This window comes from Microcaecilia unicolor, chromosome 1, assembly GCF_901765095.1.
Source record: "Microcaecilia unicolor chromosome 1, aMicUni1.1, whole genome shotgun sequence".
Classification (NCBI taxonomy): domain Eukaryota; kingdom Metazoa; phylum Chordata; class Amphibia; order Gymnophiona; family Siphonopidae; genus Microcaecilia; species Microcaecilia unicolor.
Window position 1 is genome coordinate 8,701,907 of NC_044031.1, and position 26,542 is coordinate 8,728,448.

General features: G+C 50.1%; 1 protein-coding gene across 1 annotated transcript; it reads left to right on the forward strand.

Annotated features, from left to right (window-relative positions):
- The first annotated feature begins 299 nt into the window (after positions 1 to 299).
- Positions 300 to 25,220, forward strand: LOC115462857 (zinc finger protein 420-like). Its single transcript, XM_030192912.1, has 4 exons — positions 300 to 335; positions 22,177 to 23,301; positions 23,386 to 23,772; positions 23,854 to 25,220. The coding sequence occupies exons 1-4, from the start codon at positions 302 to 304 to the stop codon at positions 25,068 to 25,070; spliced, it is 2,763 nt and encodes a 920-aa protein (XP_030048772.1). The 5' UTR covers positions 300 to 301; the 3' UTR covers positions 25,071 to 25,220.
- Positions 25,221 to 26,542: the final 1,322 nt, after the last annotated feature.

A 26,542-nucleotide genomic window follows, 5' to 3' on the forward strand; every position in this document is an offset into this window, starting at 1 on the left:
GCTTAGGTGGAATCAGCCCTGGAGCACAGAAGAGCGGGGTGTTTATGCCGGGAGAATTCTACACAAAACGTATTATACATAAAGCAGAAATGTTTTTTTAATGCATGCAAAACAAAGGCCTGAGGGAGGTAACATGTCAGGAGCTGAAATCTAATGCATTCTGAGTATCTCCCCGTGTCCCTGAGTGTGTTTCTGGTTTGTGTTTCAGATGCGGGTGACTTTTGAGGACGTCGCTGTCTCTTTCTCCCAGGAGGAGTGGGAGTATTTAGATGAAGGGCAGAAGGAGCTTTGGAGGGAGGTGATGAAGGAGAATTATGAGACTCTGATGTCTCTAGGTAAGGATTTCCTGTTATTCCCCCTGTTAAAATCCCTTCTCAAGCACATTAAGGAGTGACTGGCAGTGGGTGAGTCTCAGTGCAGGAAGCCAATGTGACTGATAATGAGCAATGGCGAGATGACCCAAGTGGGAATCAGCAATGGAAACCGAACAACGCCATTGAAGAAGTCTAGTGAACCATGGATGGACCTGGGAGGCGAAGTCTTAGACTGAAGGAAGCGGAGTTTATTGAAGGATCCGACACCGTCTGTGTTTCAGCAAATTGCCTGCATCTGGGGTCTATACGTACAAATAAAGCATTAAAACTATTAGTACAGACAATATAAATTATATAGTAAAAACATACATATTGTAAAAAATAAAAACATAATTGTAAAAAAGTGCACATACGATGTTCTCACAGCATAGGACATTTCGAATATCTAGTCATGCCATTTGGCCTTTGTAATGCACCTGCGGCCTTTCAGGAATTCATTAACTTCATTTTTCAAGATCTCCTGTACTCCTCAGTCATAGTTTACCTGGATGATATTTTGTTTTTTTTCTGCTTCTGTTCAAGACCACCCTCGTCATGTCTGTACCGTTCTCCAATGCCTCCGGGACTACCATCTCTTCGCCAAACTAGAGAAGAGCGAAGTTACTTACCTGTAGCAGGTATTCTCCGAGGACAGCAGGTTGATTGTTCTCACTGATGGGTGACGTCCGACGGCAGCCCCAGATCCAGGAGAAATCTTCCTAGCAACAGCAATTGCTAGAGCCTTTGAGCACGCGGGTGCACAGACCGCGCATGCACGGCCATCTTCCTGCCCGTCACGCGAGAGCACCACCTCAGTAAACTTGAAAAGCAAAGACAAGGGAAGAGACAACTCCAAAGGGGAGGAGGGCGGGTTGGTGAGAACAACCAGCCTGCTGTCCTCGGAGAATACCTGCTACAGGTAAGTAACTTCGCTTTCTCCGAGGACAAGCAGGCTGCTTGTTCTCACTGATGGGGTATCCCTAGCCCCGAGGCTCACTCAAAACAACAAAAATAGGTCAATTGGGCCTCGCAACGGCGATGACATAACTGAGATTGACCTAAAACCCAGAAACAACTAACAGAGTGCAGCCTGGAACAGAATAAAAATGGGCCTAGGGGGGTGGAGTTGGATTCTAAACCCCAAACAGATTCTGCAGCACCGACTGCCCAAACCGAGTGTCGCGTCGGGTATCCTGCTGAAGGCAGTAGTGAGATGTGAATGTGTGGACTGATGACCACGTTGCAGCCTTGCAAATCTCTTCAATAGTGGCTGACTTCAAGTGGGCCACTGACGCAGCCATGGCTCTAACACTATGAGCCGTGACATGACCCTCAAGAGTCAGCCCAGCCTGGGCATAAGTGAAGGAAATGCAATCTGCTAGCCAATTAGAAATGGTGCATTTCCCGACAGCCACTCACCTTCTGTTGGGATCGAAAGAAACAAACATTTGGGCGGACTGTCTGAAGGGGCTTGTCCGCTCCACATAGAAGGCCAATGCTCTTTCCATATCATCATGCTGATCAATCCATAGACTGGTGGGTTGTGTCCATCTACCAGCAGGTGGAGATAGAGAGCAATCCTTTTGCCTCCCTATATGTGGTCATGTGCTGCCGGAAACTCCTCAGTATGTTCTCTATCAGCAGGTGGTGGTCACACACAGCAGCAGCTCTGGCTAGGTCTCCAAGCCTAATTTTTAGGTTTTGTTGAGTACTTGGGGTTGAGGGCTCTTCTTGAGCAAGTGCAAACCTGGTGGTGCCAGGTCCCTCCTTTTCTCCCCCCTCCCGCTGGCTCCGTTTAAAAAAAAAAAAAATTTTGGACGTCCTTAAGGGCGTTTATTTCAACGTTTATTGCAGCTGCTCACTGGGACACCAGTTCGTTACAGCTCGGAGCGAGAAGCAGGTAATTTTACCTTTTTATAGCGGGCAGGGGGTTCCCCGTTCGGTCTCCACGTGGCTTATGGCGTCGGACGGCGAGGGCGCGAGGATTCGCTCCCCAGATCCCCCGCTGCTCGCCCACTCCATGTTGGTCGGCCACTCTGCTCGGACGGCTTCTTCTTGGGCCGCCCTTGAGCTGGGAGACGTTAATACTATGGTCGCCCTTGATTCGGGCGACGGAAAGAAAGCGGCCAAAGTTAAGCGCCGTTCTTCCCGTGCGGCTCCTTCTCGGAGTTTCGCGCCGGACACCATTTTGGATGCGCAGCACGTTTCTCCCCCGCTCTCGCGAGCGCCGGTTGAGGGTGCGGCTAGGGCCTTGGCCCAAGATGCAGAAGTGCACAGTTCGGGGGGATTCTCCCCTGAGTTCATTTTGCTGCTGCATCAGGCTTTTCTTATGCAAAACGCTGCCCCTGCCCCTCTGTCTGATAAAGGGGTTGAGGCCTCCGGAAGCAAACGCCCTCGGGTGGATTTCCAGGCCCTAGAGGACTCTGTCTCCTCTGATGTATATGAGGGCAGCGTATCTGAGTTCTCCCAACGGTCCTTTGGGGATTCCTTGGAGGAGACAGATTCCCGCTTGGATGGAGCGGATGACCCCTCTGCAGCGCGGATCTTTCGCTCAGACGATTTGCCCAACCTGTTAGTGCAGGCCATGAGCATTTTGAAGATTTCCTCTCCGGAGGACGTCTCTCCCTCAGCCTCTGTTGGCTCCGCCATTATGCTGGGGACGAAGCGCCCGCCTAGAACCTTCCACGTGCATAAGGCCATGCGCACCTTGATTTCGGCTCAATGGGATGTCCCAGAAGCGAGCCTCAAAGTGGCTAGGGCTATGTCCCACCTCTATCCTCTGCCTGAAAGTGAACGGGAGGCCTTTCTTTGGCCTACCGTGGATTCTTTAATCACTGCGGTGACTAAGAAAACGGCATTGCCGGTGGAAGGTGGCACGGCCCTAAAGGACGCCCAAGACAGAAGATTGGAGGCGGCCTTAAGGTCATCCTTCAAGGCGGCTGCTTTAAGTTTGCAGGCCTCAGTTTGCGGCTCCTATGTGGCCAGGGCGTGCCTGACGATTGTGCAGCTGGCTTCCCCCTCGGATCCTTCCTTGAGGGCTGATTCGCCGGCCCTGGAATCGGGCTTGGCTTATTTGGCAGACTTGCTGTATGATGTCTTGAGAGCCTCAGCTAAAGGTATGGCTCAGACAGTCTCTGCGCGGCGGTGGCTTTGGCTGAAGCATTGGTCTGCTCACCACGCCTCTAAGTCTCGCCTGGCTAAGTTGCCTTTTAAAGGCAAGCTGCCTTTTGGGGTCGAGCCGGACAAAATTGTGACCGATCTCAGCACGTCTAAGGGCAAGAGGTTACCAGAGGGCAGGGCTCGGGCCAGTGGTGCTCGCCCCTGTTCCTCCAAAGGACGGTTTCAGGAAGCCCGTCGGTATCGCCCGGGCAAGTCGGGCTCCTCTGCCCCCTCTTCCTTCAAGAGGAACTTCTCCCCCAAGCAGCATTCCTTTCGCAGACACCGCCGTCCCGGAGGTGCTTCCTCCGGTCCTCCCCCAGGGTCTCGTACCCAATGACGGGGCCCTGGTCCATGGCCCAGTGCAGATTGGAGGACGCCTGTCCTCGTTTCTGGGCGAGTGGACCAGGGTAACTTCAGACGCTTGGGTGCTGGAAGTCATCAGAGACGGCTACAAGCTGGAGTTCTGCCGACCCTTAAGAGACGGGTTTGTGCACTCTCCCTGCAAGTCTCCGGTCAAAGCTGTGGCAGTGCAGCAGACCTTGGACAATCTGATCCACCTGGGTGCGGTCGTTCCGGTGCCAGAAGATCAGCTTGGCAAGGGACGTTACTCCATTTACTTTGTGGTACCAAAGAAAGGAGGTTCTGTACGGCCTATCCTCGACCTCAAAGGGGTCAATCGGGCCTTGAAAGTTCGGCACTTCCGAAAGGAGACTCTCCGCTCTGTTATAGCGGCAGTGAAGGCAGGGGAGTTCCTGGCATCCTTGGACATCAAGGCAGCTTACCTGCATATTCCCATCTGGCCTCCTCATCAACGCTTTCTGCGTTTTGCAGTCCTGGGCCGACACTTCCAGTTCAGAGCCCTCCCGTTCGGGTTGGCTACTGCTCCGCGGACCTTCTCCAAAGTAATGGTGGTCATCGCGGCCTTCCTACGAAAGGAAGGAGTACAAGTCCATCCTTATCTGGACGACTGGTTGATCCGAGCCCCCTCTTATGCAGAGTGCGGCAGAGCTGTAGACTGGGTGATTGCTCTTCTGAGCTCCCTGGGGTGGATCATCAACTGGGAGAAAAGCCAGCTGCGCCCGACTCAGTCCCTGAAATATCTGGGAGTTTGTTTCGACACCCAAGTGGGCAGAGTGTTCCTGCCGGACAATCGAATTGTCAAGCTTCAGGCTCAGGTGGACCAGTTCCTAGTAGCCTCTCCTCTTCAGGCTTGGGACTATGTGCAGCTGTTGGGCTCTATGACGGCCACGATGGAAGTAGTGCCCTGGGCCAGGGCTCATATGAGACCACTACAACTCTCTCTGCTGCAGCGCTGGACTCCAGTGTTGGAGGATTACGCTGTGCGCCTTCCCTTGGACCTAGCGGTGCGCAAGGCGCTGAGCTGTTGGCTGAGGACAGACAAGTTGTCCGCAGGGATGCCTCTTTTGACCCCGGAGTGGGTTGTCGTCACGACGGACGCCTCTTTGATGGGCTGGGGAGCCCATTGCTTGGGAAGGACAGCGCAGGGGCTCTGGTCTCCTGCAGAGGCAAAGTGGTCTATCAACCTCCTGGAACTCAGAGCCATTCGGTTGGCGCTTTTGGAGTTTCTCCCGGTACTGGCGTTGAAGCCAGTACGGGTCCTGTCGGACAATGCCACGGCTGTGGCCTATGTCAATCACCAGGGAGGTACCAAGAGCGCCCCTCTAGCCAAGGAGGCCATGAATCTATGCCAGTGGGCGGAAGCGAACCTGGAACAGCTGTTGGCAGCCCACATTGCTGGAGTCATGAATGTCAAGGCGGACTTTCTCAGTCGCCATACCTTGGATCCCGGAGAGTGGCAGCTATCGGCTCAGGCGTTCTTGGACATCACGAAGCGCTGGGGCCAGCCGAGCCTAGATCTGATGGCGTCATCGGCCAATTGCCAAGTACCGCGCTTTTTCAGCAGAGGGCGGGACCCTCGATCTCTGGGAGTAGATGCTCTTCTCCAACAGTGGCCGACACAGGAGCTTCTCTATGTGTTCCCGCCCTGGCCCATGTTGGGCAGGGTGCTAGACCGGGTGGCAAAGCATCCGGGCCGGGTAATCCTGGTGGGTCCGGACTGGCCCAGACGTCCCTGGTATGCGGACTTGATCAGGCTCTCAGTGGACGGACCTCTGCGACTGCCGGCGGAGCAGGGCCTGTTGCATCAGGGTCCCGTGGTGATGGAGGATCCCTCCCCCTTTGGTCTTACGGCCTGGCTATTGAGCGGCAGCGTCTGAGGAAGAAAGGCTTCTCAGACAAGGTCATCGCCACTATGCTGAGAGTAAGGAAGCGCTCTACTTCTACTGCTTACACCAGGGTTTGGCGTACCTTTGCATCGTGGTGTGAGGCAGGCTCCCTTTCTCCCTTCACTGCTCCAATTTCTTCAGTGTTGGCGTTCCTGCAAGAAGGTCTGGAGAAAGGCCTGTCGCTCAGTTCCCTTAAAGTCCAGGTAGCGACTCTGGCTTGCTTCAGGGGCCGCCTGAAGGGTGCTTCCCTGGCTTCGCAGCCAGATGTGGTGCGCTTTCTCAAGGGAGTTAATCACCTGCACTCAGTGGTACCTGCGTGGAATCTCAATCTGGTGCTAAGAGCCTTGCAGAAGCCGCATTTTGAACCCTTGTCGAGGGCACCTCTGAAAGACCTGACGTTGAAAGCAGTCTTTTTGGTGGCTATCACTTCAGCCAGAAGAGTTTCCGAGCTCCAGGCGCTATCATGTCGAGAGCCCTTTCTGCAGTTCACTGAGGCAGGAGTGTCTATTCGCAAAGTGCCTTCCTTCCTGCCCAAGATTGTTTCTCGCTTCCATGTGAATCAGCAGCTCTGTCTCCCATCCTTTCGCAGGGAGGACTACCCAGAGGAGTACTCTGCTCTCAAATATCTAAATGTGAGACGAGTCATCATCAGATACTTGGAAGTGACCAATGATTTCCGGAAGTCGGATCATCTGTTTGTCCTGTTTGCAGGTCCTCATAAGGGTCTGCAGGCTGCTAAGCCTACAGTGGCAAGATGGGTCAAGGAAGCCATTGCAGCGGCTTATGTGGCTGAAGGCTCACTCCACTAGAGCTCAGGCGGCCTCGATGGCAGAGGCCGGGTCCGTCTCCTTGGAAGAGATTTGCAAGGCGGCAACTTGGGCATCGGCTCATACCTTCTCCAGGCATTACCGCTTGACTGTGGCTGCTCGGGCGGAGGCCCGGTTTGGAGCTTCAGTGTTGCGGTCAGGGATTTCTATGTCCCGCCCTGGGTGAGTACTGCTTCGGTACATCCCACCAGTCTATGGATTGATCAGCATGATGATATGGAAGGTAAAATTATGTATCATACCTGATAATTTTCTTTCCATTAATCATAGCTGATCAATCCACAGCCCCTCCCAGATATCTGTACTGTTTTTATTCTGGTTGCATTTCAGGTTCAAGTTTAGTCTTCAGTTCCTGTTCAGGAGGACTTCGTGTTCAAGTTTTTTCAATTGGATTCTTCAGGAGTTGAGACGATTTTGCGTTACACTGAGCTGCTGCATTCCTCTCCCCTCCGTTTTACGGGGCTGGATTGAGACCTAAATTCTGCCGGTGCTCCCTCCCGCTTCGTGCGGCTGTAGGGCAGCTTTGTACCCCTCCTGCTTCGGCGGTGTTAGGGTCAGTCAGCTCCTCCCGCGGTTGCGGTTGCAGGATAAGCCAGATCCCCCCACATCGGCGGGTGTGGTGTCCCTCCCCCGCTCCGCGGGGATGAGCTGGACAGATTCCTCTCCCCCACTTGTGTGGGGATGAGCTGGGTTAATTCCCCTCCCCCGTTTCGGCGGTGGTGAGCTGGGCAGAGTGTCCCTTTGTGGGTGTAATTCTCTAAGTGCTGAGTCCTGCGGATGGAGCTTTGATATCGACATACTGAGGAGTTTCCGGCAGCACATGACCACATATAGGGAGGCAAAAGGATTGCTCTCTATCTCCACCTGCTGGTAGATGGACACAACCCACCAGTCTATGGATTGATCAGCTATGATTAATGGAAAGAAAATTATCAGGTATGATACATAATTTTACCTTTGCAGTCTAATGTGTGCAACTGACGCTCAGCAGGGCGGGTATGAGGATAGGGAAAAAATGTTGGCAAGACAATTGACTGATTCAGATGGAACTCTGACACCACCTTCAGCAAGAACTTAGGGTGAGTGCGGAGGACTACTCTGTTATGGTGAAATTTAGTATATGGAGCATAAGCTACCAAGGCTTGAAGCTCACTGACTCTACGAGCTGAAGTAACAGCCACCAAGAAAATGACCTTCCAGGTCAAGTACTTCAGATGGCAGGAATTCAGTGGCTCAAAAGGAGGTTTCATCAGCTGGGTGAGAACGACATTGCGATCCCATGACACTGTAGGAGGCTTGACAGGGGGCTTTGACAAAAGCAAACCTCTCATGAAGCGAACAACTAAAGGCTGTCCCAAGATAGGCTTACCTTCCACACGAAAATGATAAGCACTAATTGCACTAAGATGAACTCTTACTGAGTTGGTCTTAAGACCAGACTCTGACAAGTGTAGAAGGTAGTCAAGCAGGGTCTGTGTAGGACAAGAGCGAGGATCTAGGGCCTTGCTGTCACACCAGACGGCAAACCTCTTCCATTTAAAAGAGTACTACTACTACTTAACATTTCTAAAGCGCTACTAGGGTTACGCAGCGCTGTACAGTTTAACAAAGAAGGATAGTCCCTGCTCAAAGAAGCTTACAATCTAAAGGACGAAATGTAAAGTTGGGGCAGTCTAGATATCCTGAATGGAGGTATAATGGTTATGTGCCGAAGGCGACATTGAAGAGGTGGGCTTTGAGCAAGGATTTGAAGATGGGCAGGGAGGGGGCTTGGTGTATGGGCTCAGGGAGTTTATTCCACGCATAGGGTGAGGCGAGGCAGAAAGGGCGAAGTCTGGAGTTGCCGGTGGTGGAGAAGGGTACTGAGAGGAGGGATTTGTCCTGTGAGCGGAGGTTACGGGTAGGATCGTAAGGGGAGATGAGGGTAGAGAGGTAATGAGGGGCTGCAGATCGAGTGCATTTGTAGGTAAGTAGGAGAAGCTTGAACTGTATGCGGTACCTGATCGGAAGCCAGTGAAGTGACTTGAGGAGAGGGGTGATATGGGCATATCGGTCCTGACGGAAGATAAGACGTGCAGCAGAGTTCTGAACGGATTGGAGGGGGATAGATGGCTAAATGGGAGGCCAGTGAGGAGTAGGTTGCAGTAGTCAAGGCGACAGGTAATGAGAGAGTGGACCAGTGTTCGGGTGGTATGCTCAGAGAGGAAAGGGCGAATTTTGCTGATGTTATAGAGAAAGAAGCGACAGGTCTTGGCTATCTGCTGGATATGCGTGAAGAAGGAGAGGGAGGAGTCGAAGATGACTCCGAGGTTGCGGGCAGATGAGACGGGGAGGATGAGGGTGTTATCAACTGAGATAGAGGAGGGAGAGGAGAAGTGGGTTTGGGTGGAAAGACAATAAGCTCGGTCTTAGTCATGTTCAGTTTCAGGTGGCGGTTGGACATCCAGGCAGCAATGTCAGATAGGCAGACCGATACTTTGGCCTGGGTTTCTGCAGTGATGTCCGGTATGGAGAGGTAAAGCTGGGTGTCGTCAGCATAAAGATGATATTGGAAACCATGGGATGAGATCAGCGAACCCAGGGAAGAGGTGTAGATTGAAAAAAGAAGGGGTCCAAGGACAGATCCCTGAGGAACTCCAACAGAGAGCGGGATGGGGGTGGAGGAAGATCCTTGAGAATGTACACTGAAGGTGCGGTGGGAGAGATAAGAGGAGAACCAGGAGAGGACAGAGCCCTGGAATCCAAATGAGGACAGTGTGGCAAGAAGTAAGTTGTGATTGACAGTGTCAAACGCGGCGGATAGGTCGAGGAGGATGAGGATGGAGTAATGACCTTTGGATTTGGCAAGGAACAGGTCATTACAGACTTTAGATAGTGCCGTTTCTGTCGAGTGTAGAGGGCGAAAGCCGGATTGAAGCGGATCAAGGATGGCATGAGAGGAGAGAAAATCAAGGCAACGGCTGTGAACGGCGCGTTCAAGTATCTTGGAGAGGAAGGGTAGGAGGGAGATGGGGCGGTAGTTGGAAGGACAGGTAGGGTCTAGTGATGGTTTTTTGAGAAGTGGTGTGACTACAGCATGCTTGAAGGTGTCAGGGACAGTTGCAGTGGAGAGAGAGAGTTTGAGGATATGACAGATAGGAGGGGTGACAGTAGGAGAGATGGTGTTTAGTAAGTTGGTGGGGATGGGATCAGAGGAACAGGTGGTGCATTTTGAGGAGGAAAGAAGGTGGGTGGTTTCCTCTTCGGTGATATCAGGAAAAGAAGAGAAGGAGGCCTGGGTTGGTTGGTTGAGGGAGTGGGTTAAAGGGTGAAGATGAGGAGGTGGCTTGGTAGTGAATTCAAGGTTGATCTTCTGCACCTTGTCACGGAAGTAGTCAGCTAGTGATTGAGGAGAGAGTGAGGGGGGGGGATGGGAGCAGAGGGCACTTTGAGGAGGGAGTTAAGGGTGGCGAAGAGACGACGAGGGTTGGAGCCGAGAGAATTAGTCAATTGGGTGTAATAGTCCTGTTTGGCAAGGAATAGGGAGGACTGGAAGGAGGATAGCATGAATTTGTAATGAATGAAGTCGGTATGGGTGCGAGATTTCCTCCAGAGGCGTTCGGCAGATCGGGCGCAGGAGCGAAGGTATCGGATGCAAGGGGTCAGCCAGGGCTGGGGATTAGTATGCCTTGTGGGACGGGAGATGGATGGTGCAAGTGTGTCCAGAGCAGTGGAGAGAGTGGCATTGTAAGCAGAGACAGCCTTGTCGACAGACTCCGAGGACATGATGGAAGGGAGGAGATTAGAGATACAAGAGAATAAGGTGGGAGGGTCGACAGCCTGGAGATTCCTGAAAGTAGTGGTTAGTGTTGGGCGGGACTGAGGGGGAAGGTGATAAAGTGTGAAGGTGATCAGGTGATGATCTGAGAGAGGAAGAGCAGAGGTGCAGAAATTGGAGGGTGAGCAGGTAGAGGAGAGGACGAGGTCAAGACAATGGCCAGTTTTGTGAGTAGGGGTGGTGGAGCTCAGCTGGAGGTTGAAGGAGGATGTCAGAGTGAGGAACTGAGAAGCGTAGGAGTCAGATGGGTCATCAGCGTGTATGTTGAAGTCTCCAAGAATGAGGGACGGAAATGAGGGTTCAAGAAAAACGGAGAGCCAGGCGTCAAAGTCGGTAAGGAAGGAAGGGAGGGACTTATCGGGGGGGCGGTAAATGACTGCAACTCTGAGTGGCAGCGGGTAGAATAGACGGATGGAGTGAACTTCAAAGGATGAGAAGCAGTGAGACTGCGGTAGGAGGAGGGGTTGAAAACTACAGGAGGGTGAAAGTAGAAACCCTCCTCCGCGGCCAACTGGGTGGGAAGTGTGGGAGAAAAGATAGCCTCCATGGCACAGGGCCGCGACTGAGGCAGAGTCGTCGGGGGTGAGCCAGGTTTCAGTTAGGGCGAGCAGTTGGAGGGAACGGGAGATGAAGAGATCGTGGGTGAAAGAAAGTTTGTTGCAGACCGAGCGGGCATTCCACAGGGCACACGAGAAGGGGAGGGAAGATGGGGGGAGGAGGGGAATAGAGATGAGATTGGAAACATCCCGGAATCGTTTGCATGGATAGGATGAGGACAGGTGTGGGGGACCTGGATTGGGATTGATGTCTCCCGCGGATAGCAGGAGAAGGAGCAAGAGAATGCGGAGGAGGGTGGGGGAGGTAGGGCGATGAAGGTGACGAAGGCGGGATGCACTTAGGAGGAATGGGGATGGGTTAATGGCAGGAAGGAAGTGATGAAGGTTGAGAGCTAGGAAGGAGGAGGGGGATAGGAGAGATGGTGAGGTGGTGAGGGACGGGGGTGGGTAGGTATTGTAGTAGTGAGCAGGATGGGAGAGGACATGGATGGGCAGTGAGTTCCTGTAGTAGACAGCGGTAGGGGGAAGGGGAAAAGATTAGGAAGGGACAGGGCAAGGAAAAGAATGTGTATAGGGGCCATGAGTAGTGACTGAGGTGTTAAGCAACAGATAGAGTAACTGGGAGAAAAATAGATGTAAAGAGAAAAGCGAGCGGCACCTAGAGCGGAGGCCCTGAGTGGATCGGAGCGGACCTGGGAGTCACCCCAGAGAAGGCTGAAAGGATATGCAGATGAGCTGCAAGTCCTCTACAGCACCTGAAAGGCAGCCAGTGGTAGAACTGGGCACCTCTCAGCTGAGGAAAAGGCTTACCAGGGGTTAGGCCGAAGCCAGCATTCCTCCCCCTGAGGGTCGGCTGGGGTGCCCCACCTCTTCGTGGAATCTTTCCTGGAAGCAAGAAAGACTCAGGAGAAACCCTCAGAAAGACCCAAGGTGGCGAAGTCTACGCTCTCAACATCCAGGCCGTGAGAGCCAGAGACCGGAGGTTGGGATGCAGAAGTGCCCCCTCGTTTGAGTAATGAGGGTCGGAAAACACTCCAATCTCCACGGTTCTTCGGAGGACAACTCCAGAAGAAGAGGGAACCAAATCTGACGCGGCCAGAAGGGAGCGATCAGAATCATAGTTCCGCGATCTTGCTTGAGTTTCAGCAAAGTCTTCCCCACCAAAGGTATGGAAGGATATGCATACAGGAGGCCCTTCCCCCAATGGAGGAGAAAGGCATCTAACGCGAGTCTGCCGTGGGCCTGAAGTCTGGAACAGAACTGAGGGACCTTGTGATTGACCCGAGTGGCAAAGAGATCCACCAAGAGGGTGCCCCATGCTTGGAAGATCTGGTGTACCACTCGCGAGTTGAGAGACCACTTGTGAGGTTGCATTATCCTGCTCAACCTGTCGGCCAGACTGTTGTTTACGCTTGCCAGATACATGGCTTGGAGAAATATGCCGTACTGGCGAGCCCAAAGCCAATCTGGACAGGTTCCTGACACGGGGCGAGATCCGGTGCCCCCATGCTTGTTGATGTAATACATGGCAACCTGATTGTCTGAATTTGAATAATTTGATTGGACAGCTGATCTCTGAAAGCCTTTAGAGCGCTCCAGACCGTTCGCAACTCCAGGAGATTGATCTGAACACCTGTTTCCTGGAGGGACCAACTCCCTTGGGTGTGAAGCCCATCTACATGAGCTCCCCACCCCAGAAGAGACGCATCCGTTGTCAGCACTTTTTGTGGCTGAGGAATTTGAAAGGGACGTCCCAAGGTCAAACTGGATCGAATTGTCCACGAATACAGGGAATTGAGAAAACCTGTGGACAGTTAGATTACGTCCTCTAGATCCCCCGCAGCTTGATACCACTGGGAAGCTAGGGTCCATTGAGCTGATCTCATGTGAAGATGGCTCATGGGAGTCACATGAACTGTGGAAGCCATATGGCCTAACAATCTCAACATCTGCCGAGCTGTGATCTGCTGAGACGCTCGGGCCCAGGAAACGAGGGAGAGAAGATTGTCCGCCCTCGTCTCGGGGAGATAGGCATGAGCCGTCTTTGTGTCTAGCAGAGCTCCGATGAATTCTAGTTGTTGAACTGGAAGAAGGTGGGACTTTGGATAATTGATCACAAACCCCAGTAGCTCCAGGAGTTGAATAGTCATCTGCATGGACTGCAAAGCTTCTGCCTCCGAGGTGTTCTTCACCAGCCAATCGTCAAGATAAGGGAACACATGCACTCCCAGTCTGTGTAGCGACACTGCAATCACGGCCAGGCATTTTGTGAAAACCCTGGGCGCAGAAGCGAGACCAAAGGATAGCACACAATACTGGAAGTGCTGTGTTCCCAGGCGGAATCGAAGATACTGTCTGTGATGTGGCAGTATCGGGATATGTGTATATGCATCCTTTAAGTCCAGAGAGCATAGCCAATCGCTTTCCTGAATCATGGAAAGAAGGGTGCCCAGGGAAAGCATCCTGAACTTTTCTCGGACCAGATATTTGTTCAGGGCCCTTAGGTCTAGGATGGGACGCATCCCCCTGTTTTCTTTTCCACCCTTCCTGTCCCGGTGGAACGGGCTCGACCGCATTGGCGCTGAGAAGGGCGGAGAGTTCCTCTGCAAGTACCTGCCTGTGCTGGAAGCCGAAGGACTGAGCTCCCGGTGGACAATTTGGAGGTTTAGAGATCAAATTGAGGGAGTATCCTAGCCGGACTATTTGGAGAACCCACCGGTCGGAGGTTACGAGAGGCCACCTTTGGTGAAAATATTTTAACCTCCCTCCGACCGGCAGATCGTCCGGCACAGACACTTTTATAGTGGCTATGCTCAACTGGAACCAGTCAAAAGCCCATCCCTTGCTTTTGCTGGGGAGCTACAGGGGTCTGCTGAGGTGCACGCTGTTGACATGAATGAGTGTGCTGGGGCTTAGCCTGAGCAGGCTGTCGAGAAGGTGGATTGTACCTACACTTATTATAAGCGTAGGGAGCATTCCTCCTTCCCCCATAAAAACGTCTACCTGAAGAGGTAGATGCTGATGGCGCCCAGTGGGAGAGCTTGTCGAGTGCGGTTTCCCGCTGGTGGAGCTGATCAACCACCTGCTCGACCTTCTCGTCAAAAATATTATCCCCCCGGCAAGGAGCATCCGTAATCCGCTGCTGGACTCGATTCTCCGGGTCAGAGGCACGCAGCCATGAGAGTATGTGCATCACTATACCCTGAGCAGCAGCCCTGGATGCAACATCAAAAGAGTCGTAAGCACCCCTGGACAGGAATTTACGACATGCCTTCAGCTGCCTGACCACCTCCTGAAAAGGCCTGGCCTGCTCCGAAGGGAGCTTATCGACCAGGTCCGCCAGTTGCTTCATATTATTCCGCATGTGGATGCTCGTGTAGAGCTGGTAGGACTGGATCTTGGACACGAGCATAGCAGAATGATAGGCCTTCCTCCCAAGAGTCCAGAGTTCTAGACTCGCGCCCCGGGGGCGACAAGGCGTAATCCCTAGAACTCCTGGCTCTCTTGAGAGCAGAATCCACAACCGCAGAGTCATGAGGCAACTGGGTCTTCATCAACTCCGGGTCCCCGTGAATCTTGGGAATGGTGGGATTAGTTAGAGGCTTCATTCAGTTCTTCAGCAATGTCTGCTTCAGCACATTATGCTTGGATGTCTCAACGCCATCTGAAGCAAAACATGACCAAAACTGAACTTCTCATTTTTCCTCCTAGACCCACCTCCCCTCTTCCCCCTTTCTCTATCTCTGTTAATGGCTCTCACATCCTCCCTGTCTCCTCGGCTCGTAACCTTGGAGTCATCTTTGATTCCCCTCTCTTCTTCTCTGCGCATATTCAACAAATCGCTAAAACCTGTTGTTTCTTTATCTACAACATTAGCAAAATCCGCCCCTTCCTTTCTGAATATGCTACCAGAACCCTTATCCAAACCCTTGTCACCTCTCGCTTGGATTATTGCAATTTACTTCTCACTGGTCTTCCTCTCAGCCATCTCTCTCCTCTCCAGTCTGTCCAAAATTCTGCAGCATGACTTATTTTCTGCCAAAATCGTTATACCCACACTAGCCCACTCCTCAAGTCACTTCACTGGCTCCCTGTCCGCTTCCGCATACAGTTCAAACTTCTCTTACTGACCTTTAAATGCATCCGTTATGCAGCACCCCATTACCTCTCCACTCTCATCTCTCCCTACATTCCTCCCCGTGAACTCCGCTCACTGGACAAATCTCTCTTGTCGTCCCCCTTCTCCTCTACTGCTAACTCCAGACTGCACCTTATGCCTGGAATAGACTTCCTGAGCCTATACGTGTAACTCCATCTCTACCTGTTTTCAAATCTATGCTGAAAACCCACCTTTTCACCACTGCCTTTGGCTCCTAGGCACTACTCAATTGCCCTCCCCTTGTTCCTTCTCACCCAGTACTTCCCTTGTCTGTCTGTATTATTTTTAGATTGTAAGCTCTTTTGAGAAGGGACTGTCTCTCTATGTCGGATGTTCAGCGCTGCATGCGTCTGGTAGCGCTATACAAATGTTAATAATAATGATAATAATTATGCAGAGGAATAGTGGACGATTCCTTAGGTGGCGAAGGATAGTCCAGGACCTCGAACATCTCAGCCCTGGGCTAATCCTCAGTTACCACAGGGAAGGGAATGGCCATAGACATTTCCCGGACAAATGAGGAGAAAGGCAGACTCTTCGGGGGAGAAAGCTTTCTCTCTGGCGAAGGAGTGGGATCAGAGGGGAGACCGCAAGACTCCTCCTCCGAGAAGTATTTTGTGTCCTCCTCTGCCTCCCACGAGGCCTCCCCCTCGGTGTTGGACACGAGTTCTCTGACTGCAGTCCGAAGCCGGGCCCGTCTCGACGCCGAGGACCGATGGCCTCAATGGTGATGCCGAGAAGTGGACTCCCGCGCCATCGGCGATGAAGCTCCCTCCATCGAAGTCAATGGGGAGTCGACTTGGGTGGCCGCTGAGGCTGATGCCGCAAGCAGCACCGGCAACACAGGCCACACCACAGGCGGGGAGCCAGCTGCCGCATCTCTCAATGGCACCGATGGCGCAAGCACCACCGGTAGCGGAACAGATGGTCGCAGCACTCCTTCCAGAATCCCTGGAAGAATGGCTCAGAGGCGCTCATCAAGAGTGTCTGTCGAGCAAGGCTGTGGGGCCGGTACAGGAGACGAAGCCAGAATCTGCCTAGGGCGAGGAGGTGGTACCGGGCTGTCTGGAGACCTGCGCATCGACACCTCCTGGATGGAGGGTGAGCGGTCCTCCCGGTGTCGACGCTTCACGGGTGCCGAATCCTTTGGCGTCCCGGAGCTCTCGGTACCATGATGGGAAGGTGAACGATGATGGTGCTTCTTCACCTTAGCTCGAAGCATGTCACCGGCACCTCCCGGTACCGACGAGAAGGACTGATTTACCTCTGTCCCAAGGTCACACGGTCATTTGGGTAGTGGTGGATCGATTCTCCCGTATGGCCCATTTCATTCCCATGAAATCTCTCCCCTTGGCCGCTACTCTTGCCAAGAATTTCATCTAGCATATTTTTCGTTTACATGGTCTACCTCTCTGGATCATAAGGGATCGGGGATCTCAATTCACTTCTATGTTCTGGAGAGCACTGTGTTCTGCTTTTTGGCCTCACCACCCTTTTTTCATCCGCATACCAGCCACAGACCAATGGAATGGTGGAATGGGTCAATCAAACTCTCAAGACCTTCCTGTGAATGTATACTAATAACCGACAGGATGATTGGTCCACATTACTCCCCTGGGATGAATTCGCCTATAACAATGGTCTCCACACTGCCTCTCATACGTCACCATTTTTTACATTATACAGGCGCCACCCACGACTACCACTTTGAATCAGTGGCGTTCCTAGGGGGGCTGACACCCGGGGTGGATCGCCGATGCGCCCCACCCCCCGGGTGCAGCGACCCCCCCTCCCCGCCAAAGAACCCCGCCGGCTGCCCGCCGCTGGGGGGGGGGGGTGTCGCGCGCCTGTCCGCTTCGTTCGTTTCCATGCTCCCTCTGCCCCAGAACAGGAAGTAACCTGTTCCGGGGCAAAGGGAGCACAGAACGAAAGTAGCGGACAGGCACGCGGCACCCCCCCAGCGGCGTGCACCCGGGGCGGACCACACCCACCGCCCCCCCTTGGTACGCCACTGCTTCCAATCCCTCAGACCCAAGCCTCGCCTCAGCTCCAACAAACCCTCACTGATATCCGGGACATTTGGAGCAGGGTCCAACAACATCTTCAGCGAGCCGCTGCTAGATACAAGCTTTTCGCAGATCATAAGAGGCGGTCTGCTCTGACCTTTCAACCTGGACAAAAAGTTTGGCTTACTACCAAATACTTGAGACTCCGATTACCCTCCTTCAAGTTTGCTCCCCGATACATTGGACCCTTTTCAGTACGATCTCGGATGGGAGCCATCACTTATCGTCTCCAGTTACCAAGTAATCTCAAGGTCCACAACGCTTTCCACGTGTCCCTGCTAAAGCCATTTTTGACCTCGAAATGGCACCCAGAGCCAAAGAAGATCATTGTTCCTGATTTCGAGCCAGATCCTGAGTTCAAGGTAGATGAGGTTCTGGACTCCAAACGTCAAAGGGGACGGCTGTTCTATTTGCTGTCCTGGAAGCAATTTGGTCCCGAGGATAATTCCTGGGAGCCCGCTGCCAATGTCAATGCACCTGAATTGATCCGGGAGTTCCATACCTGCTACTCATCCAAACCTGGACCTAGGCAGAGGGGAGTCCTTAAGGAGGGGGTACTGTCATGTCCCCTACCTCAACGCAATCAGCGTCCTTGGGCTGTGCAGGGTCCCGTCGACACGCACACTTGACTGGCACAGCCCTGAGCCATGTGTGTGTAGTTCATCTCTGGCTTCAGGCTCCTTGATTGCTTTGCTTCCATGCACCTGGCTCTGCTCTCTCTCTGCCTGGCTTCCAGGCTCCTTGATTGCTTTGCTTCTACCCACCTGGGTCTGCTCTTCCTTTGCCTGGCTTCCCTTCTCTCCTATTGGTCTTCCGGTTCCTCCTTCCCCTGCTCTTGTCCTATGGCTGTGCTCCTTCTCCCTGCTGATGTCAGACGCCAGCACTATATCAGTTGAGCTCTCCCTAGACTCCTTGCTTTGGCTTCTACTTTGGTAGGTGTTACTTGCTCAGTAGTGTGCTTCTCCTCTACTTTGTTCTTTGTTACTGACTCTGCCTGTACCTGGATTACTCTCGTGTCTGCTGCCTGCCTACTGACTCTGCCTGTACCTAGATTACTCTTGTGTCTGCTGCCTGCCTACTGACCTTGCCTGTACCTGGATTACTCTTGTTCTGCTGCCTGCCTACTGACCTTGCCTGTACCTGGATTACTCTCGTGTCTGCTGCCTGCCTACTGACTCTGCCTGTACCTGGATTACTCTTTTGACCTGCCAACTGCCTACTGACTCTGCCTGTACCTGGATTACTCTCGTGTCTGCTGCCTGCCTACTGACTCTGCCTGTACCTGGATCACTCTCTTGCCTGCTGCCTGTCTGGCCGTCTCGTTCATCACCCCGCTTCCTGCTCCATCTCATAAGCCCTGTAGGCCGCCCGCACCTAGGGGCTCAACCTCTGGGGAACGGCAGTCAGCGCAGAACCTGGTCTAAGTACCGGGCTCGGCAGCGCTCTACTTGATACAAGAACTCACAGGTCTGACACCACATGTGTTTTGACAACTTTGAACAGTTTTGTGTCATCTGCACATTTAATTACCTCACTTGTTTCGATTTCCAGATTATTTATAAATATGTTAAGTAGCACCTGTCCCAGTACAGATCCCTGTGGCACTCCACTATTCACCCTCCTCCATTGAGAGAAATGACCTGACCATTTAACCCTACCCTCTGTTTTCTGTCCAATGACCAATTCCTAATCCACAGAAGGACATTGCCTCCTATCCCATGACTCTTTAATTTTATCGGGAGTCTCTCATCAGGAACTTTGTCAAAAGCTTTCTGAAAATCTAGGTACACTACATCAACCGGCTCAACTTTATACCTTTATCCACATGTTTATTCATGACTTCAAAGAAATGAAGCAAATTGTTGAGGCAAGACTTCCCTTGGCGGAACCCATGCTGACTCTGTCCCATTAAACCATGTTTATCTATATGCTCCATAATTTTATTCTTTATAATAGTTTCCACTGTTTTGCCCAGCACTGAAGTCAGGCTTACCAGTATGTAATTTTCTGGATCACCCCTGGATCCCTTTTTAAAAATCGGCATTACAGTGGCTACCCTCCAATCTTCATGTACTACGGACGATTTTAACAGGTTACAGAATGTTAGTAGCAGATCATCAATTTCATGTTTGAATTAGAGAATGACACAGGGATGGAGATCTGCAGTAAACCATGGTAATCTGCGGTAAATCCGTAGTAAAAGAAAAAACACCTGGCTGTTTACCGCGGATGTGGGAGCAAAACCGTACCTGGTCCAGTGTCTCTGTGTCTGCCTTCCTCCCTCCACCTTATTCAGCCAGGCAGTGGTGTGCTGGAGCCGGCTCGCATGATCTGTTTGTTAATTTTTTAAGAATTTTGGGAGCCGGTTGTTAAACTTTAACAATCAGCTTCCAAAATTTGGGCTCAGGTCCCTTCTCAGCATCGTTGTCCTCCTCCTCCCCCTCCTCTTCTGTGGCTTGTTCCAGTGGCATAGCTATGGGGGGGGGGCCTCATGGGCTCAGGCTCCCCAACAATAGTTGCCAGCCAGGTGTTTTTTTTTTTTTGCTTCCTCAGGCTCCATGTGCTCCCTGTCTCAGCAGTCAGGCAGCTGATCTCTCCCTCCCTTCTTTTGGGTCCGGCTGGCGTGTAATCCTGTCCCTTGCCCCTGGGGAGGGGAAAACACTTCAGCCCTAGAGGCTGGAATAAGAGAGACAATCAGAGGATGTGGTCAAAGGAACTGCGATAGAGGGGCTCAAAAGAGGTTTGAAGATGTTTCTGGAGGAAAAGTCCATAAAAATATTATTAGTCAGGTAAACTTGGGAGAGCCATTGTTCTTCTCTGGAAAATGAACCATGAGAATTAGATCTACTTTGTAGGATCTGCCAGGCACTTGTGACCAGACTGGCCACTATTGGAGATAGGATCAAGTGTCACGGTTGTGACTGTGCTCCGGTGTCCAGACTCACCTTTTTCCAGTGATCTGGCTCTGTGGCTTCTCTGGACTGTCTTGTCCCTGCATTGATGCATCTGCTGCCTGGTGTTCCTGCAATCCAAGCCTCATTCCAAGTTGTGACATCATCAATAAAGTCCTTTATAAGCACCTTGGAACTCTCATGCCTTTGCAAGAGGTCTCTTAATTTTGTCTTTGTGTTCCCTGTGTAGATCCAAGCCCTGCTTCGCTTTGTTCCTGCATGCTTTGATTCCAGCCTGGCTGTTCCTGTGAGTCTTGTCCTTGAAGGTCTGTTCTGTGTTTCTATGAGTCTTGTACTTGAATGCTTTGTTTCTGTGTGTCTTGCTTTTGAATCTTGTTCCTGAAAGCCTTGTTCTACAGCCACACCCTGCTCTTGTTGTCTGTAACAGTTTGACTCCTTGCCTCCTACTTTCAGTCTAGCCCTGCTCTTGACTCTTGCTACAGTTAAACCCTGTTTCTGCTTTCTGCTAAGCGAAGCTCTGTTCCTGTTTTCTGTTAAAGCCAAGCTCTGTTCCTGAATCCTGTTCCAGTTGCCAAGCTAAGTCCGTTCCTGGATCCTGTTCCAGTTGCCAAGCCAAGTCTGTTCCTGGATCCTGTTCCAGCTGCCAAGCCAAGTCTGTTCCTGAATCCTGTTCCTGCCTTGTTTATAGTCTTGCTTCTGTTTGTTCTTGTTGCCTCGCTCCTGCCCTGCTTTGCCTGTCTTGTTGTGCCTTGTCTTGTCTCATTCAGTCTAGTCCTGTCCGTATCTAGTCCTTGCCTTGTCCTGGTCTTGCCCTTTTCTGGAACCAGTTTTAATCTAGTTCTGTGTCTTGCCTTGTATTGCCTGGGTCCCAGACCCAGTTTTAATCCAATTCCGAGTCTGCCTGTCCTGCTTGGGTTCCAGTTCTGCCCCTTTGCATTTTTCTCCTTGTCTTGCCTGGATCCAGTCTTTGTCTTGTCCATTGTGCCTTGTTACCTCTGTCCTGCCTTGTTGAGTCTCCTGGTTTATTCTAGTCCTGTCTTGTCTAGTCCAGTCTTGCCTGTTCTTGATTTTGTCTTCAGCCCAGTCTGTTTTGAATCCTGCCTGTGCCAGCCCAGGTGACTTGTCTGCTAAAGCTCCAGTTTTGGTCCAAGGGCTCACCTTACCTGAATCCATGACATCAAGACCCCAATGGTTATTATATCAATGTGGAAAGACCAATAAGAAGCTTTTATATATCAACTTGAGGGAGATCATGTATTTTATTTGCATCTCTGGCATTTTACAAATATAAGTGGTGCTCGGTAGAGTGGGCGTCTGGAATTGCCTATGTTTTAAATGGAGGCATAAATAGCCGTCTGCTAATACAGAAATCTGCATACATCCATTTAATGCCTCAGAATGTTCACATTTTAATGCAGCGGTAATTGGTCAGTGCGCAATTACCGCTGGATGCGCCTACACCAAGCGCCCATGTTACAAAATAGAAAAAATGTTTTCTAACGTGGAAAATGGCACACTGCAAACTCAGAACTACCCCTGGGTATGCCGGGCGGTAGTGCTGATTTCCAACATGGCAACCCTACGGCCCTGAAACTTGTTAAATTATTCTTCTCCTACAATAACAAAGCAGCAATGAGGAGCCAGTAATTATTTCTTAAAAACCTTTAAGGAATCAAAACAGCCTTATAAGTAGTGGAAACTCTAAGTCCAAAGTACTTTTTCCATTAGTTCGTCAGCCCAACATGTTTCGGCATTAAGAGGTAGAATTATAAATTGTAAAATGGACAAAGAATCCCCTGAAAGATAAACAGAAATAAAGGGGTAAAAGAATCTTCTTACAATACCATATGCAGAGAACTAAGACAAAAAAAAGACATACCCTCCACAACCCCCCCTCCCAAAAATATATATAAAATATGTACCTAGGCGGCTTTAGGTGGATTGTTTGTCCATTTTACGATTTCATAATTACTGGCTCATCATTGCTGCTTTTTCCTTGTGATACATTTTGATGGCAGCATTTTCGACCTCTTGTTTTTTGTGTCCTACAATAATACTCAATTCTCTTTCTTTTATTTAGAACAAGAGGATCCTAAAAACAGTAATTCAGAGACACATAACTGGAAGCTCAGTGAGAAGCCTGAAGAAGAAAAGATGTTATCAGAAAGAGACAAAGAGAAAACTTCTTCCAGTTCTGACTGGGGAGAAAAGGAAAAGAATCAAAATAAACAAAAACCTTCACCAGGAGGCTCAGCTCTGTGTGAAAACAGTACCAGTAATATCAAACAGACAGGGGAAGAGGAGAGAAACCAGACGAGAGATCAAAGCTGTTCCTGTGATATTTGTCAGATATTCCTCAGCAATTATTTTGTTCTAAAATCACTTCTTAGATCTGATACTGAAGACAGACCATCTACATGTACGGACAATGGGGGAAACTTCAGTCTAAAGAGAGAACTACAGGGACAACAGAAAACAGTCATAAAAGAGAAACATTTTACAGGTTCTGAATGTGGTAAAGGTTTCCGTAGGAAGAAAGAGCTAATGCAACCCAAGAAAACTAATAAAGAAACTAGAATGTGTACAAGTACCGAACATGGGAACAAAGCAGACATTATAAAACATAAGAAAAACATCACTGATGAGAGAATATCTTCATGGCCTGGATGTGACAAAAGCTCCAACAAGGAAGAAAATTTCCACCAAGGACAGAGCTCAGATTCAAGTGCTGAATGTCAGAAAAGCTTTAGTCAAGAGGAAGCAGTCATAGATCATCAAAAAGCTCAAACTGCTGGGGAACCGGACACTTCTACTAAATCTGAACAAATACTTTGCAGGAAGGCAACACTCTCAAAATGCCAAGAAATCGAAAAAAATGAGAGATTATATACTTCTGCAGACAGTGGTATAAGTGCTTGTTGGAAAGGAAACCTCACAATGCCCAAGAGGCTTAATTCAGTAGTGAAACCATTTACCTCTACTATGTGCGGTAAAAGTTTCACTACAGACAGTCTCCGAGACCACCCGAAAACTGACACTGGAATGAACCCATTTACCTGTACTGACTGTAATGAAAGCTTCAGTCAAAAAGAACACCTCACTAAACACAAGAGAATCCACAGCATTGAGCGATTTCCATGTAGTGAGTGCGGTAAAAGCTTAAGTACGAAGGGAAAACTGATCAGACACCAGAAAATCCATACAGGTGAGAAGCCGTTTACATGTACTGAGTGTGGTAAAAGCTTAAGTACAAAGGGAAAACTGATCAAACACCAGAAAATCCATACAGGAGAGAAGCCATTTACATGTAGTGAGTGTGGTAAAAGCTTTACTGAGAAGAAAACACTGACTGTACATCAGAGAATCCACACAGGAGAGAAGCCATTTACATGTAGTGAGTGTGGTAAAAGCTTTACTGAGAAGAAAACACTGACTGTACATCAGAGAATCCACACAGGTGAGAAGCCATTTACATGTACGGAGTGTGGTAAAAGCTTTATTACAAAGGGAAGACTGATCAAACACCACAAAATCCATACAGGAGAGAAGCCATTTACATGTAGTGAGTGTGGTAAAAGCTTTACTGAGAAGAATACACTGACTGTACATCAGAGAATCCACACAGGAGAGAAGCCATTTACATGTAGTGAGTGTGGTAAAAGCTTTACTACAGACAGTCTCAGAGACCACCCGAAAACTGACACTGGAATGAAACCATTTACCTGTACTGACTGTAATAAAAGCTTCAGTCAAAAAGAACACCTCACAACACACGAGAGAATCCACACCATTGAGCCATTTACACGTAGTGAGTGTGGTAAAAGCTTCACTGAGAAGAATACACTGACCAGACACCAGAGAATTCACACAGGTGAGAAGCCGTTTACATGTAGTGAGTGTGGTAAAAGCTTTAGTAGAAAGGAAACACTGACCATACACCAGAGAATCCACACAGGGGTGAATCTGTTTACATGTAGTGAGTGTGGTAAAAGCTTTACTATGATGAATGCATTGACCATACACCAGAGAATTCACACAGGTGAGAAGCTGTTTACATGTAGTGAGTGTGGTAAAAGCTTTACTATGATGAATGCACTGACCATACACCAGAGAATTCACACAGGAGAAAATCCATTTACATGTACTGAGTGTGGTAAAAGCTTTTCTGAGAAGGGTACACTGACGAAACACCAGAGAATCCACACAGGAGAAAAGCCATTTACATGTACTGAGTGTGGTAAAAGCTTTATTGAGAAGTATTCACTGACCATACACCAGAGAATCCACAGAGGAGAAAAGCCATTTACATGTACTGAGTGTGGTAAAAGCTTTAGAATAATGAAAAGGCTGATCATACACCAGAGAATCCACACAGGAGAGAAGCCATTTACATGTACTGTGTGTGGTAAAAGCTTTACTGAGAAGTATACACTGACCAAACACCAGAGAATCCACAGAGGAGAAAAGCCATTTACATGTAGTGAGTGTGGTAAAAGCTTTACTGAGAAGTATACACTGACCATACACCAGAGAATCCACACAGGAGGAAAGCCATTTACATGTAGTGAGTGTGGTAAAAGCTTTACTGAGAAGAAAACACTGACCCAACACCAGAGAATCCACACAGGGGTGAATCTGTTTACATGTAGTGAGTGTGGTAAAAGCTTTACTATGAAGAAAACACTGAGCATACACGAGAGAATCCACACAGGAGAAAAGCCATTTACTTGTACTGAGTGTGGTAAAAGCTTTACTATGAAGAAAACACTGAGCATACACGAGAGAATCCACACAGGAGAAAAGCCATTTACATCTACTGAGTGTGGTAAAAGCTTTAGTAGAAAGAAAACACTGTCCAGACACCAGAGAATCCACACAGGAGAGAAGCCATTTACATGTACTGAGTGTGGTAAAAGCTTTATTGCGAAGGGAGCACTGACCCAACACCAGAAAATCCACATAGGAGTGAAGTGATTTCTATTTTGTGAGTTGCAAAAGCTTTAGTAGGAAACAAACACTGACCACACACCAGAAAACCCACACCGGACTGAAACGGTACATCCAGTCTGCCCAACAAGATAAACTCAAATGTGCTACTTTATATGTATACCTGACCTTGATTTGTATCTGTCATTTTCAGGGCACTACTACTACTTAACATTTCTAGAGCTTTAAGCAGAGATTTGAAGATGGGCAGGGAGGGGCCCTGGCGTATGGCCTCGGGGAGTTTGTTCCACGCGTTGGGTGAGGCGAGACAGAAAGGGCGGAGCCTGGAGTTGGCGGTGGTGGAGAAGGGTACTGAAAGGAGGGATTTGTCTTGAGAGCGGAGGTTACGGGTAGGAACGTAAGGGGAGATGAGGGTTGAGAGGTAAGGAGGGGCTGCAGATCGAGTACATTTGTAGGTTAGTAGCAGAAGCTAGAATTGAATGCGGTACCTGATCGGAAGCCAATGAAGTGACTTGAGGAGAGGGGTGATATGAGTGTATCGGTTCAGGCGGAAGATAAGACGTGCAGCAGAGTTCTGAACGGACTGAAGGGGGGATAGGTGGCTAAGTGGGAGACCAGTGAGGAGTAGGTTGCAGTAGTCAAGGCGAGAGGTAACGAGAGCGTGGATGAGAGTTCGGGTGGTGTGCTCAGAGAGGAAAGGGCGGAATTTGCTAATGTTATAGAGGAAGAAGCGACAGGTCTTGGCTGTCTGTTGGATATGTGCAGAGAGGGAGGGCACAGACCTGCTCAGCACTAGCCCCGCCTCCCAAACACCGGTGCTGCCACCTAATCTCTGCTAAGCTTCTGAGGATCCATTCTTTATGAACAGGATTCCTTTATGTTTATCCCACGCTTTTTTGAATTCCTTTACCGTTTTCATCACCACCTCCTGCGGGATGGCATTCCAAGTATCCACCACTCTCTCTGTGAACAAATACTTCCTGACATTCTTGAGTCTGCCCCCCTTCAAACTCATTTTATGTCCTCTAGTTCTACCACCTTCCCGTCTCCGGAAAAGGTTTGTTTGCGGATTAATACCATTCAAATATTTGAATGTCTGTATCGTATCACCCCTGTTTCTCCTTTCCTCCAGGGTATACATGTTCAGGTCAGCAAGTCTCTCCTCATACGTCTTGCTACGCAAATCCCATACCATTTTTGTAGCTTTTCTTTGCACCGCTTCAATTCTTTTTACATCCTTAGCAAGATGCAACCTCCAAAACTGAACATAGTACTCCAGGTGGGGCCTCACCAACGACTTGTACAGGGGCATCAACACCACCTTTCTTCTGCTGGTCACACCTCTCTATACAGCCTAGCATCCTTCTGGCTACGGCCACCGCCTTGTCACACTGTTTCGTCAACTTCAGACCCTCAGATACCATCACCCCAAGATCCCTCTCCCTGTCTGTACCTAGACTCTCACTGCCTAAGACATATGTCTCCCGTGGATTTCTACT